The sequence below is a fragment of the Pleurodeles waltl genome, chromosome 12 (assembly GCF_031143425.1).
Source record: "Pleurodeles waltl isolate 20211129_DDA chromosome 12, aPleWal1.hap1.20221129, whole genome shotgun sequence".
Classification (NCBI taxonomy): Eukaryota; Metazoa; Chordata; class Amphibia; order Caudata; family Salamandridae; genus Pleurodeles; species Pleurodeles waltl.
The window spans coordinates 221,719,484-221,733,579 of record NC_090451.1 but is presented as its reverse complement, the minus strand read 5'-3'; the positions used below and the strand labels follow the sequence as shown (position 1 = coordinate 221,733,579).

Sequence of the window (14,096 nt, the reverse complement as noted above, 5' to 3'; positions counted from 1 at the left end):
AAACATAAGCACCACAGATCACGCAGACATTCACACACGCAACATTCCGATGCAGACATGCCAACAGTCACTACCACCTCTGTGACCCCCACCTCCTCGTCTCCCTCCTCCCTCCCTGTGACGTCTACACTCACACCTCCATTCACCTCACCATCAGCCAGTGTTTCCATCACCAGCACACCCTCCACTCCAGTCCGCACACGTGCAGTCACCACCCCCACTGCCATTTACACGTCCCCTGTGTCCTCTCCCACTGTGTCTGTCACCCCCTCTTCCACACCACACAAACGCAGCCACCCACCCACCCAACAGCCATCCACCTCACAACAGCCTATCCCTCCTGCACCTGCACCCAAAGACAGCAAACGTGACTCACCTACAACCACATCCTCTCCCTCCACTCCCATTCCCACTGTACCTACCACTCTCTATTGTCCCAAGAAGCTCTTCCTTGCCACTACTAACTTCTTTCCTGACCCTGAGCCCCCCCCTCCTTCTCGTCGGGGTAAGAAGAGCACCTCAGCCACCACCAGCCCTGCAGCCCCCTTGACAAGGGTGCAGGGGTATTGGAGCCCGCCAGCCCGCATGTCTGGATCTTCGCCCAGCAGCAAGGGGACAGGCAGCCCACCCCCTGGGAAGAGGAGCAGAAGGCGGAAGGGGCGCCGCAGGAGCCCGCCTTCTACATCCCCCCCGGACACCACCCAGAGACAGTCACCAGCCACAGCTCCAAAGGGAGGAAAGGGCCACAGGCCCACGACTAAGGAGGGCAAGGGCAGCAAGTCGGAGAGGTCAGGCAGCAGGCCTGCTGCCCAGGAGGAGCCCACAACCCCCATAGCCGCTGCCCCGGGAGGAACCGGCACAGCTGCCCCGGGAGAGCCCACCACCCCCATAGCCGCTGCCCAGGGAGGACCCAGCCCAGCTGGCCAGGAGGGCCCCACCACCCACAGCCCAGGTGGGCATTGAAGGAGCACCATCCCCGCTGCTCAGGAGGGCACCACCAGGCAATTAGCAGTTGGCCATAGACCGGCCGCCGTCTCAAGAACCGCTGAACTGGGCCCGCCGTCTCAAGAACTGCTCCGCTGGGCCCCGCCGTCTCCAGAACCGCTGAACTGGGCCCTTCAAGGCAAGGAGCGCTGACCTGGGCCCCGCCGTCTCAAGAACCGCTGAACTGGGCCCCGCCGTCTCAAGAACCGCTGAACTGGGCCCCGCCGTCTCAAGAACCGCTGAACTGGGCCCCGCCGTCTCAAGAACCGCTGAACTGGGCCCCGCCGTCTCGAGAACCGCTCCGCTGGGCCCCGCCGGGCCCCGCCGTCTCCAGAACCGCTGAACTGGGCCCTTCAAGGCAAGGAGCGCTGACCTGGGCCCCGCCGTCTCAAGAACCGCTGAACTGGGCCCCGCCGTCTCAAGAACCGCTGAACTGGGCCCCGCCGTCTCAAGAACCGCTGAACTGGGCCCCGCCGTCTCAAGAACCGCTCCGCTGGGCCCCGCCGTCTCCAGAACCGCTGAACTGGGCCCTTCAAGGCAAGTAGCGCTGACCTGGGCCCCGCCGTCTCCAGAACCGCTGACCTGGGCCCCGCCATCTCAAGAACCGCTGAACTGGGCCCCGCCGTCTCAAGAACCGCTCCGCTGGGCCCCGCCGTCTCAAGAACCGCTGAACTGGGCCCCGCCGTCTCAAGAACCGCTCCGCTGGGCCCCGCCGTCTCAAGAACCGCTGAACTGGGCCCTTCAAGGCAAGGAGCGCTGAACTGGGCCCTTCAAGGCAAGGAGCGCTGACCTGGGCCCCGCCGTCTCAAGAACCGCTGAACTGGGCCCCGCCGTCTCAAGAACCGCTCCGCTGGGCCCCGCCGTCTCAAGAACCGCTGAACTGGGCCCTTCAAGGCAAGGAGCGCTGAACTGGGCCCTTCAAGGCAAGAACCGCTGGCCCTTTGGCAGACGTGGCAGGGCAGGATCTATCTCGGGCAGGGCTGCAGGATGTCCTCTGGCCAACTTGCCTCCTCCAGTGGCAGTGGGGTCTGTTATGGACTGTATGGACTGTGGCTTTGCTCTCCCCAGGATGGCCCAGTGGGCAGGCCACCCACTGTATGGACTGTTTGGACTGTGGCTTTGCTCTCCCCAGGATGGCCCAGTGGGCAGGCCACCCACTGTATGGACTGTTTGGACTGTGGCTTTGCTCTCCCCAGGATGGCCCAGTGGGCAGGCCACCCACTGTATGGACTGTTTGGACTGTGGCTTTGCTCTCCCCAGGATGGCCCAGTGGGCAGGCCACCCACTGTATGGACTGTTTGGACTGTGGCTTTGCTCTCCCCAGGATGGCCCAGTGGGCAGGCCACCCACTGTATGGACTGTATGGACTGTGGCTTTGCTCTCCCCAGGATGGCCCAGTGGGCAGGCCACCCACTGTATGGACTGTATGGACTGTGGCTTTGCTCTCCCCAGGATGGCCCAGTGGGCAGGCCACCCACTGTATGGACTGTTTGGACTGTGGCTTTGCTCTCCCCAGGATGGGCCAGTGGTCATGGAGTCCCCTCGTGGATCTGGCGTCGTGTACTCAAGTGGCTGAGGTGCCCCCCTTCCCTTCCCCCTGAGGTGCCTGTCCTATTTTCTTTCTGATGCCCCTGCAGTGTTCTCTCCGTGGAGTTCTTGTCGTGGGACTGGGCCTTGCCCCTTTGCACAGGACCCCTGTGATCCACGGACAGTGGTTGGACTACATTTAGTAGCTGTATATATTTTGTACATAGTTTATTTATTTATTGGGATTACTGGTGTACATATTTCAATATATCTGCCCGTTTATGATCTCTTCTTTTGGTCTTTGCATTATTTCGGAGGGGGGTGGTTTGTGGGTTGTGACAGTGATCTGTGGGAATGCATTGATGTGTGTGTTGTAGTGGGTGTGGGTGGGTGGGTGTGTGCCGGTAATCTTTTCCCTCCCCTGTGTCGTAGGTGCAGTACTCACCGATGTCTTCCGCGCCGCCGGGTGTGCTCCTGGTATATGAGCAGGTATAGGAGTGCGGGGATGACCTGCAACTCTGGTTCCATACTGCCGGAATCTCGCGTGGAGTGCGTAGAGGTGAGCGTTTTCCCGTTCGTAGTCTGTTTCCGCCGTGTTCTTATCGGCGGTGCTCCCGCCCCGGAAAAGGTGGCGGATTGGTGGGTCGTAATAGGGTGGGCGGTACATTGTCTGCCGCCTGGCTGTTGGCGGGAACCGCCGCGCTGTTTGTTTGTACCGCCGTGGCGGGCGGAGTGTTAAGTTGGCGGGCTGTGTTGGCGGTTCCCGCCAGGGTCAGAATTTCATATTTTAGACCGCCGGCCTGTTGGCGGCTTGGCCGCCGCTTTATCACCGACCGCCAGGGTCAGAATGAGGGCCTAAGTCTTATTTTAAAACAGCTGATGAGCGATGCCCAATTCTTAAAGATGTTAAGAGGAACCAGTCGGGGTGCTGCATAGAGGAGGGACCCGCTCCAGTTATCACCTCGACCCTTCCTCAGTTTGTCCAGGAAAGCCCATAATTTTCAACTGAGGTTGCCGTTGAGTGCACCAATCAGTTTGCTCCACTAGTAAGTCCTAGGAGTGGCCCTTGTAAATCTTTTAAACAGAGAGAGGCTAACATTGAAGGAGGGGGAAATGAGAGAAGCCCCTATTGGAGTTCAGCTAGCCCTTCGTCGTTAAGTCAGAAACCTCTCATCCCTTGTCAGACCATGCGCAGATTTCCGTGTTGTCCACTCAACTCCCTACTAACCACGGTAATATAGAAAGTGGAAAGGGGTATACAAGTACATCTACTGCCAGCACATTAGGAGAATGGCTCCCTGTAGGACGTTCAAAATCAGCAGTGTCAAAACGCCCAGGTTTTAACCGAGTATGAAGGCCAGAACTGTCTGCCCTAGGCAGTATAAGAAGTGGGGCTCTAGAGTCACATGAAACAGTAGAGAGACTCTTCCAGCCTAATAAAGTGGATAGGCAGTATGATTTGTATTTGATAAATGTCCTGAAACTAACCCCAGGCAACAGAGAATCTTGTGACTCACTTACAAACAAAGTAATTCACTGGGTTAGAAAAATGCAGATCAATGATAAGGGAGGATATAAGGTATGTAACAAGGATCCAAGGTATTGATCCAGGACAGGACTGTATAGGGCTGAAATTGCCAAACCAAGAGATAGTAGACCGTCTACTATCTCTCAAGAAAACATCTAGGTTATTATTAGTGTCACAGATTAAAATTAGACTAGACAGCTCTGTAGCGTCCACAGATTGTGAAGACAGGCCCATTATCCCTCTCCTTCAATTGCTCAATCATGATAACCAGGAGTCCACCGGGGATACATCAGATATCGATTGACAGGAGGTGCAACAGCTACCTAGGGTGGAAAATCTTCTTGCCAGTCGTAGCAAGTTGGCAACTTTTGATTCTATTCCTGATTGGTCTATAGTGAATATAAAGGAGGGAAGGGAAATCAAACTGTGATGAATCCTGGGTGTCTGTAGAAAACGTTATATAGTACTAACTTATATAAAGGGATGGGAATGGACACCTATGAGGGTGACATAATTAAGTTCCTTTCGTGGAACGTAGCAGGCTTAAGATCAAAGCTAAGTGACTCCGAATGGTGCAGTGTTATAGAACTGCACCTTATAATCCTGATGCAGGAAACCTGGGCACTTCAGTAAGTGGGGTACCTGACTTTTTATAAGCCAGCACTCCCCTCAGCGTCAGGTTGTGCCTCAGGAGGGCTAGGAATCTGGCTTAGGCAGCAGTTATTCCCCAAAGTAAAGGTAATTACCTGCATTAGCAGAGATATCCTGGCTGTCGAACTTAAGATCACAAATTGTAGAGGGACTAACTACATAGCTATCGTAAACATTTATATCAGACCAACTTCTTTAATCACTCAAATTCTTACGGTAGCTCATGTAGCGGACATGCTAACCCTGTTGCCTGGGGGAACAAGGGTAATAGTGCAGGGGACTGTAATATCCGTCTGAGATCTAATATAGATCTTCCTCAGCCGACCCCTAGCTACGCTGAACCTCTGGATAGATCGGGACCTGTGCAGCTGGAGACCCAAAGCTCTATGTGGGTGGGAGCCCAATTGGAGAACTTAATTAGCAGCATGGGGCTAAGGCAGGTTAATGGGAACACAAGACCAGACACTCTGGCTGCACCCACGTTTAAAAGAGGAACCTTCACAAGCCACCTTGATTATATTTTTCTGGGCCAAATGCTCTGGCCTTCCTTTATTGATATGGTAGTGATTCCAAGAGCCGATAGCGACCACCAAGCCCTTACTGCAGTCTTTTCAGCCTCTCCTCTCCTTTTTTTTTTTTTTTTTTTAACAAATAATGACTTGCCCACCTGGGTAATGGGCAATTCAAGACAACTAACAAGAAGAATCTAAAGTGGGAAGCGGTGGCAAATGACATGATGGTCCAGACAAAAATTTATCAATGGGTTAGTGAGAGTTTGTCATCCTTGGTTTCTACTTATCCTGCAATGGTCAACTTTGCCCAGTTACAATGCAGTCTGATGAATTGCTTGAAATCTATTTTTCCGGTGGTAAGACGCAGAGGGACCGCCACCTCCAAACCATTGAGATGGTTTTCAAAGGAATGTTGGCTGGTGAAGGTTCCGCTTCTGGGTGCACTGAAAAGGGGGACTACAACAGAAATAAAGGTTGCTAGAGGCTCCTACAAAAAACATTGAGATACTAAAAAAGGTGGGAGAGTGGCAAGTGGGATATTCCCCCAATCCTGAGAGCAGCCCCACAATCCAACCTGAACAATGGGTAACCCATTTTGAAGATCTCAACAGGGGAAGGCATAGTCTCAAGGCACTTCAACTACCATCTGAGGGTGCCATCAACGGCCAATCGGGCAACAAATGTGGCTGTTCTAGGTTTGATCTGGCTGGCTTCACCATGGAAGAAACCTCCTGAGCCTTGAAAACGCTACACAAGGGAAAAGCCCCGGGCCCAGATGGCATTCCCAGATACATATATTTGTCACACTCAAAGTAATGCTATCTTGAGGAGAGAGGGTATTCCTCCATCGTGGCGGGAAGCAAAAATAGTTCCAATTTACAAAAAGGGGGACAGAGATTCCCCAGGGAATTACATGCCGATAAGCTTAATTGACATCAGTCAAAAGGGTCTTTTGCTAACAAGTTTTAACCAGGTTACATTTGTGGATTAATGACAGTCGGATTCTTGTTGACTGGCAGGCAGGATTAAAAAAAGGGGTGAGCACAGTGGACCAAATGTTAAGGTTCAAATTACTATGCTGGAAGTATTTGATCTAAAAACCTTCATTGATTTGAAGTTGGCATTCGATCTAGTCCCAGGGGAGCTCCTGTGGAGAGTTCTAGATGGTTATGGTCTGGATAGCGACCTTTTAAGGTTAATAAGTTACATACACAAAGGCACTTTCGCAAGAGTTAGGTGGACCCAGGGGGGTGACTTTACCAGGCCAATTCCCATTACAAGAGGGGTCAGGCAGGGGTGCGTTCTGGCCCCCACATTGTTTAGTCTTTATATAAATGGCGTAGTGGACCAGTTGGCCGAAGGTAATCATGGACCCCCCAAATTAGAGGGAAAGTCTGTACTAATTCTTATGTTTGCCGATGCCACTCTGCTGATATCAAGAACCCCGATCGGATTACAAAATGAACTAGACTCATTTGCAGCGTTCTTCAAAACAAGGGGGCTCGAAATTAATCCAGGTAAATCAAAGTTCATGACCTTTAGCCCACACAAATCTTTTAGGGTGAAAATGACCATAGGAGATGCCCCCAAAGAGCAAGTCAGGCAATTTGATTACCTAGGCATAAGATTAACAGATAATTTATCGTGGATCCCACAAATAGAAAAAGATTCTGTTATCCTTTACCAGAGTCAATGGCAATGGGAAGGAAAATCATGAATTCAACGTAAGGGCCCCTCTCTCCAGCCCTTACGGTATATAAGGCGGCAGCAGTGACAGCTGCAACTTATGGTGCGGAACTTTGGGGTCACTGCGACTCGTACACACTAGCCCTGACTGAAAAAAAGTTCTTACGCTCATTGTTACATTTACCTGTCAGTACACCCCTTATTCCACTTAGATTAACCTGGCTCTAAACCAAATACACCGTGTAATTGCGCTAAAACCACTTCTATATTTGGGGCGTTTATGGTCCTCTGAGTACTTGGGTTCCTATAGAGAAGCTATATCAGAGCTATTATCCATTGACAAAAAGGCATCAACCCCCTGGCTAAAATACATCAAGGATTTGTGCCATTAGATTAAAATGGAGGAGAAATGGAGGTGCCCACAGGGTATAATGAGAAGTGTGGTACAGTGTGTAAACTATCTCTACTGAGAGGCGGTATTAACTCAGATCTGGCAAGACCAGACAATAGGCAAGAGAACGGAGCAATTCCTACAGCACAAGTGCTCACCTATATTCGAACACTACATGGACAGCATATATCCAACTCAGGCTAAAAACCTGTTTATCAAATTTAGACTAGGGACCCTACCACTGAATTCCATCACCTCTAACTGGAAAAAAGATAATGGTGCGACTAGTTTTTGCCCTATTTGTCTGATGGAAATAGAATCCTTAGCTCATTTTATGTTCTTTTGCCCAAGATATTTAAAGTCCAGAAGGAAGTGGATAATTCCTCTATGTAGGTCCCTCCATTTCCTGAAACACCAGGAGAAGCTCTGCATACTAATAAGTGACACAAGCGAAAAGCTAGTGTTCGCAGTTGCCAGCTTTTTACGATGCGCGTGGATTGCGAGATCTAGGGAAATTCTCAATCACATAGATCGAAATTCCTGTATCGTGGTAACCGATTGAAAGTTGAGATTGCAATAGTGTCTATGCTACCTTTTTATTAAAACTGTAGCCTCCATTCCAACAGTACGCATCAAATCATCACGCTGGTACATAGATGAGGGATCAGCTTATGACAGAATGGTTACTATTGCTAGGAACCCAAAATTACAAAATGAACTGCCAGTGTCTACCCCCATCGGGTATTTTTTTTCCTTTTAAACTTTGTATTAGCTATTTTATTAACTGTGATCTACTTATTTAAGGTTTTACGTACTGTTAAATATGCTGCTTTTTATGATATTTATTTTGTAATTTTTTGTGTGTATCACGCTTTTATGGCTATAGCCGAAATAAAGCTTATAAGAATAATAATATTAGGAATTAGATTTAATTTACATATTAATACATAGCTGTGTGGGTGAATAGAGTAAAATGGGATCTATAATGATGTTGAAGGATTATGGTTGCCACCTTATGAGTATTTTATTGGCATTACTAATGTTATGTGGAGTCCAATAAAACAAATGAGATAATCTGCAAAGCTTGGATTTTTTCGCATTCTAAACTAAAAACAACAAATACAATAAAAAGAATTGCATCAATCTTTTTTTAGAGGATTGTAAACTACTCATAAATGTTTGTTAAAGAAAACAGAAACACAATTACCAGTTAATAATGAAAACAGAGGATTTTACTCAGAATTATATTTAAGGAATATCTTCTTGCTCTTGCAGAAGAATCTCAGACATGGACAAACAGACATTATTTTTCTCTGTAAAAGAAAGTAACCCTCATAAGGAATGTTGGAAATTATTCAGGTGCCTGTAAAGTGTACCACACAAGTTGTGTTAAGATATTGCTGGAATCCTGCAAGACCAGAGCCATCTTATAAGCGATGAGGATAAGCACAAAGAGAGTGAACTTATTCTAGACGGTGCTGGTTGCATTTGTTTTTTTTCAGGAGTTTCTTGCATGTTCTTGTAGCAAGTAATGGGATATTCCAATGTATTGACAGGTTCAGTGGTCGTCCGGAATCATGCGTGACAAGCACATCACTGCCACAGCACACGACCCGCAGGGCTTCCTCATCGACACCTCCAAGGACATCCGAGGCCAGATCAACTTCAAAACAAGGGAAACAGGTTAGGTTTGGTCCTCTTCTCAGGGTGTTGTATTGCATGGTCAGCTGGGCTTGTGGGTGGGGTGGGTTTGTCGGTTTGCCAGATGGCAGTGACGTCACCAAGGAAGATTCTTAAGTCACTAGACCGCTTAGGGATACAAGAGTGCTCACGCACAGTGCAGTGACGGAGTGCAGGTGGTTAGAAATACCGGCCTTTCCAAGCAACAGTTCTGGTCATGGATAAGCCATTAGTAGGTGCCAGCAAGCATGGAGAACACAGATGTCGGACAGCTTCCAGACCCCTGATGGGAGGTATACTTTGAACCTTTATGTCTGACTGTGATAGCAGGTAGATCAACACTTGGTAAATGTGGGAAGCGTGTCTCACGCAGATGCCAGCCAGGCTCATCTGCCTCTGGGTTTTTTGCAAGCTATGATTGAGAGGGGTGGCACCAGAGGGAGCGCTGAGAAGGGGGCACTGTGAGGCAAGCCAACACTCGTTCCCCTGTGTCAGTGTCAGAGGAGGGAATTGAGAAGGACAAGATCCCTGGGTTGCTTTATATAAATGACAACATATAGGTGGCACTGGTCCATAAAAGGACAAACATGGCCTTTCCTGCAAAAGAGCTAGAGACACAGGATAAAAATGAACTATTCAGCAATTATGACAGGCGTTCAACTTCCCACGTCAATCCATAAATCACTGAAGACAGTGAATCTACGAACCTGTGGGGACTTGGAAACAGCATAAGCTATGGGGTGGTTGTATATGGCTGCTTATTTTAATATCAAGGATCATGCACTGGCAGAGGTCGAGTGGCCTTTAGCAGAACTGTGGTAGAGGCAGCTGTACGAAGTTTGCTTATCCTAGATATGTGTAGGCTTTAGATCTGGGCTTCCCAATCTAGTTTCATAACACATTCCAGGCTCCTGATGGTAGACCGAATGGCTGTACATATTGGGATTTCTTGTCTCAAAGCCTGTGTTACAGTGGAGTGTGTTTTATTCTGATGGTGATTTTAAATAGGAAAATAAGATGCACATTAGATTATGGTAGCGGTGTGGATTACTTTGGGAATGCCTATGTTTTAACATTTAGTTTGATCAGCTTGGGTATTCCCTGTGCTAGGACGGAACTGCCCCCTGCATGGCTCTAGAGAGCAAGCACCCCCGCCACAAGTTCACCATGGCAATTTTTGTAGAGTTTGTGACATTTCATCTCAGCACACATCATGTGTGCCCCGAAGGCTTCCTGCAGCATGGAAGGAGACTCAGTGGTCTGAAAGGGTACACAGCTGCTGTCAGCTCATCGGGCTGCTGCGGACTGACATTGATTGTAGGACAGGCCTTTATATCTGTCACTTGCCGGGCAGCATCGCCTTCTTGTCTCTCCTATACTTTTAAATTAGCTGCAGGTACCCTGAAGCCTGGTCCTTCACTCCACCCATCTAGCACATGGATGATGTATGTGTAATTTCTATGTATTCAGGGATCCATTGGAGTATTATGGGACCAGAGATCTGTGAAGTTCTACAAAGGCAGCCAGGAGAATATGCCTTGTGGCCTTCCTTGAAGGATTTCATGTCAAGGACCACCTCATGTCTCTCTATGCCCTCACAACAAAAATCTCAGCACATAAAAGATACTGCTTTTTGCGTTTCAAAGACAGATCCCCCAACAGCTATCAATAATACAAACTAGGAATGATTCTTTATGCGCACAGATGAATGACCCATTTTTTCTCTCCCTGCAGGTTTCTACCAGCTTTGCTTGAATAACTGGCAGAACTCCTTTGGTTCTGTGCAGGTCTATCTCAACTTTGGTGTCTTCTATGATGGATTTGGGGAGGAACATGAACAAAAGTCCGAAAGGCACCAGCTGAACGACACCCTTGCAACCATTGAGGTAATAACTGTGGCATCAACTCGCTTTTTCTTTTGCTTCCAGGTGCTGTGTATGAAGACAGCAAACTGCTTTAAACCTTTAGCTCATCAGCAAAGCCCTTCCCCAGGTGTATAATTCAGAAAGAGATTGAGCTATTCAAAATTTCTTAAACAACCATTTTTTTTATTTGCTTTTGATATTTTGGTCTGGCTCAGAGAAAAATGTCTGGGCTTTTCAGAAGGCTATACTAAATATATGTGCATGGCCATATATTTAGGAAATAAAATGCCAAACTGAATATTACACCTATGATGCCCCATTTTTCCATGGCCACTTTTGAAGGATAACTTCAAGCAGTTTTGTACTAAACTGTTTGTGAGTCAGACGGAGGTGGAGGTTGCAAGGGGGAAGGTTATAAACGTTTACCAGAACTTGGGGGAAAATGGGATATAATGTGTGGTTCAGGGAAACGGTGGATGTTCCAAAGATGATTGCATCCTTTAACATTGCAATTAATCGGGACAAAAACATTAAAAACAGTGCCTTCACTTGGATTGCTTTTCCCAAGAGTGATTGCTACTTACCACCCAAGGTAGAGACATTTACTTCAATGGCTGTGTGCACTGCTCAGTGTGTTTATTATTTAGGCAGCTTCGCAGATACAGAGGGAGCCTACAAGGGCCTCGTCTTTAGTCACTTAGAACAAATTGATAAAATAAGTGGGCAACAGACATCCAGAGAGCTAGACAGCATTTAATGACAGCGTCCGTTGACAGCACACTCCAAGGGACTCAATCGATCCCTCTCATTTTAATCTGTCCCCTAAAGAGCACACCCTTTCCTTGTGTGGGGGTACAACATTACCATACCATATGGGTCTCAAGGCACCTTGACATGGGTGTGCGAAGAAGTGGGGCAAACTCTTGTAGATGAGTTGGTGCTAGGGACTGTTCCCAAATAGGGACACCAATTTATGTTGCAGGTTTGATTCTCTGAAGTGAGAACTATGCTACAGAAACAGGCTAAGTGCAAGGTAATTGCCCATGGCCTGCTACAGGTACACAGGCATAAAATAGACTAGCTATCCACAGGTGGGTAACCGAAGTGGTAAGCTGAACTGTCACCACTTACTGGTCAGCGGATCTTCTTGAAAATCCAGGTACCACTCAGGTTCTCATTTGACACCCAGGTAAAGCCACCACTCAAGAGTCAAGTTGGGGATGCGGGATCAAAAGAATCTACCTTTCAGTAGATTAGCGTCAGCCTACCATTGACCTTTCATACTCTTGGGTCCCATAGACCTGAAAACCTATGGCATGATCTCTTGACAGACCACCATCTCATGCTGGGTAACTGGGGTGGTGCCCAGTGCCCTTGGTTTAACTGGCATTCCCCTCAGCACTCCTGACAATCAGAATTTACTTGAACATTCTCACTTCTAGTAATACAAACACACTAATACAGGTGTTCAATCAAACAGGGACCACTGCACCCTCTCATTCACCTGATCCAGCAGAACTAAACTTCAGTACTCCTATTCAAGGTATGTCTCTCAGATAAGTAGGATATCAGTTTCTGAGAACTAAAGCAGTGAAACTGATATGTTTCCTCACTCAGGAGGCCCAACTGCTACTGTAAGAAGCAACCTGGAAGAAATGGGGATGATGGACGGTAGAGAAAACAGGAGTTTGTGGTTGTTGTAAGACATTGGAACTTTGAGAAAACATTCATAAAGAAGTTGAAATACCACTTTCCAGTCTCTAAATAAAGTGGCTAGCTGATAAACTCTGAAAATACCTGGAGACTTTTTAGCTTCCGCATGGCAGTTGTAGACTGGTAGCAACTGAAGGAGGAAGTACAAAGCAGAAGGAAAATAAAGGGCGGGAAAGCAAGTACAAAAGGAAGAAGGGCCCCAACCAGGAGAACTGAAACAAAGATGGATGAGATACGAGACTCGGTGTGCACTGTAGCGAGAGAGGAACACCACTGCAACTATGCAACACACTACCAGGCAAGGAGTGAACACATGGTGAAATAGCCTTCTGGGCTGCAGTGGCCTTAAGTGCTTTGGAAAGGATTGCTAAACCCTGAAGCAAATTCTTACAATGTAGAGGTTAGTGGTCTAGTTCCCAAAAGCTTCTGTTTTCTTCCATCTCCCTGTTCTCCTTTGCCTCCAGTGTAACCTGCCTCTCTTCTTAAAGGTATGCTGACAACTATGTGATGCGTTACATGACATGGCCTGAATGTGTGCAGTTTTCATACCATAACCTGTGACAGTTTTTCAAACCAGAATCTAGCTTCCAGGCCATGGATCCTGTTGTTAGATCTGCAAAAGAATGTACAAAAACTGGATCTGGAAGTGAAAGGACTCCAGCGACGTGCGGAGGATGCCGAGGGTAGATCCCGCCACAACAATGTAAGGTTCATAGGCTTTCCCGAAAAAGTAGAGGGCCACGGCGCTCAATTATTCCTTGAGAATTGGCTTCTAACAGAGGTGCTAAAAGGATCAATACCAAAGTTCTTTTCGGTGGATCGGGCGCACTGAATACCTGCCAGGATGCCGGCCCCCGGACTGCCATCTCGCCCACTCATAGCGCGCTTACTTAATTATAGGGATATTACAACACTTCCGCAACAGTGGCCCAGAACACTGCAAGGGTGCTTCAATAATGGCTTACCCGGACTTCACGGCAGAGGTACAGCGCCAAAGGTACTCTTATGTGAAAATTAAGCAGTGCCTTAGAGAGCACAATATTAAATATGCTTTGATGTTCCCGGCCAAACCTCGAGTGATTGCAGATGACAGCACCAACATCTTCTCTACACCTGTGGACGCCTGGACATGGATGCACGCAAAGGGTATCGCCCAAGCGACGGAGGGGGACGGGGAGGCGGGGGAATGGATCACACCGGCGTCTCATCGGAGGCCCAGGAGAAAACTGAAGGCACGACCTACGAAAATACAGGCGGCTGCTGAGCGAGCACCAGTACTCAAAGATACGCTGATCCATACTCAGAATTCTTTTCAGTTGCTTCCAAATAGCATGAAGATGCACACGGACTCAGACAGCACTGATTCAAAGGTCACAGACATGCTCAGGGGCCCGGATAATACTCCCCAGTCAGCAAATGACTACTGAAAAACAGGGTTATCCCATTCAGGTACATGGGGACTTGAGGTAATGCATCTATTGCTCTTGATGTGGCAAGGGCAACCTGCGGACAATATGAACTAAGTGACTTCCAAATAGCATGAAGATGCACACGGACTC

The 14,096-nt window shown here is 48.2% G+C and overlaps 1 protein-coding gene across 1 annotated transcript in view; it reads left to right on the top strand.

The window, feature by feature from the left end:
* Positions 1-14,096, top strand: part of TMED6 (transmembrane p24 trafficking protein 6) — an 82,271-nt gene that overhangs the window by 43,088 nt on the left and 25,087 nt on the right. The window contains exons 2-3 of the mRNA XM_069217036.1: positions 8,836-8,962; positions 10,694-10,845. Coding sequence (XP_069073137.1) covers positions 8,836-8,962; positions 10,694-10,845 — 279 coding nt within the window. The remainder of the gene's footprint in view (positions 1-8,835; positions 8,963-10,693; positions 10,846-14,096) is intronic.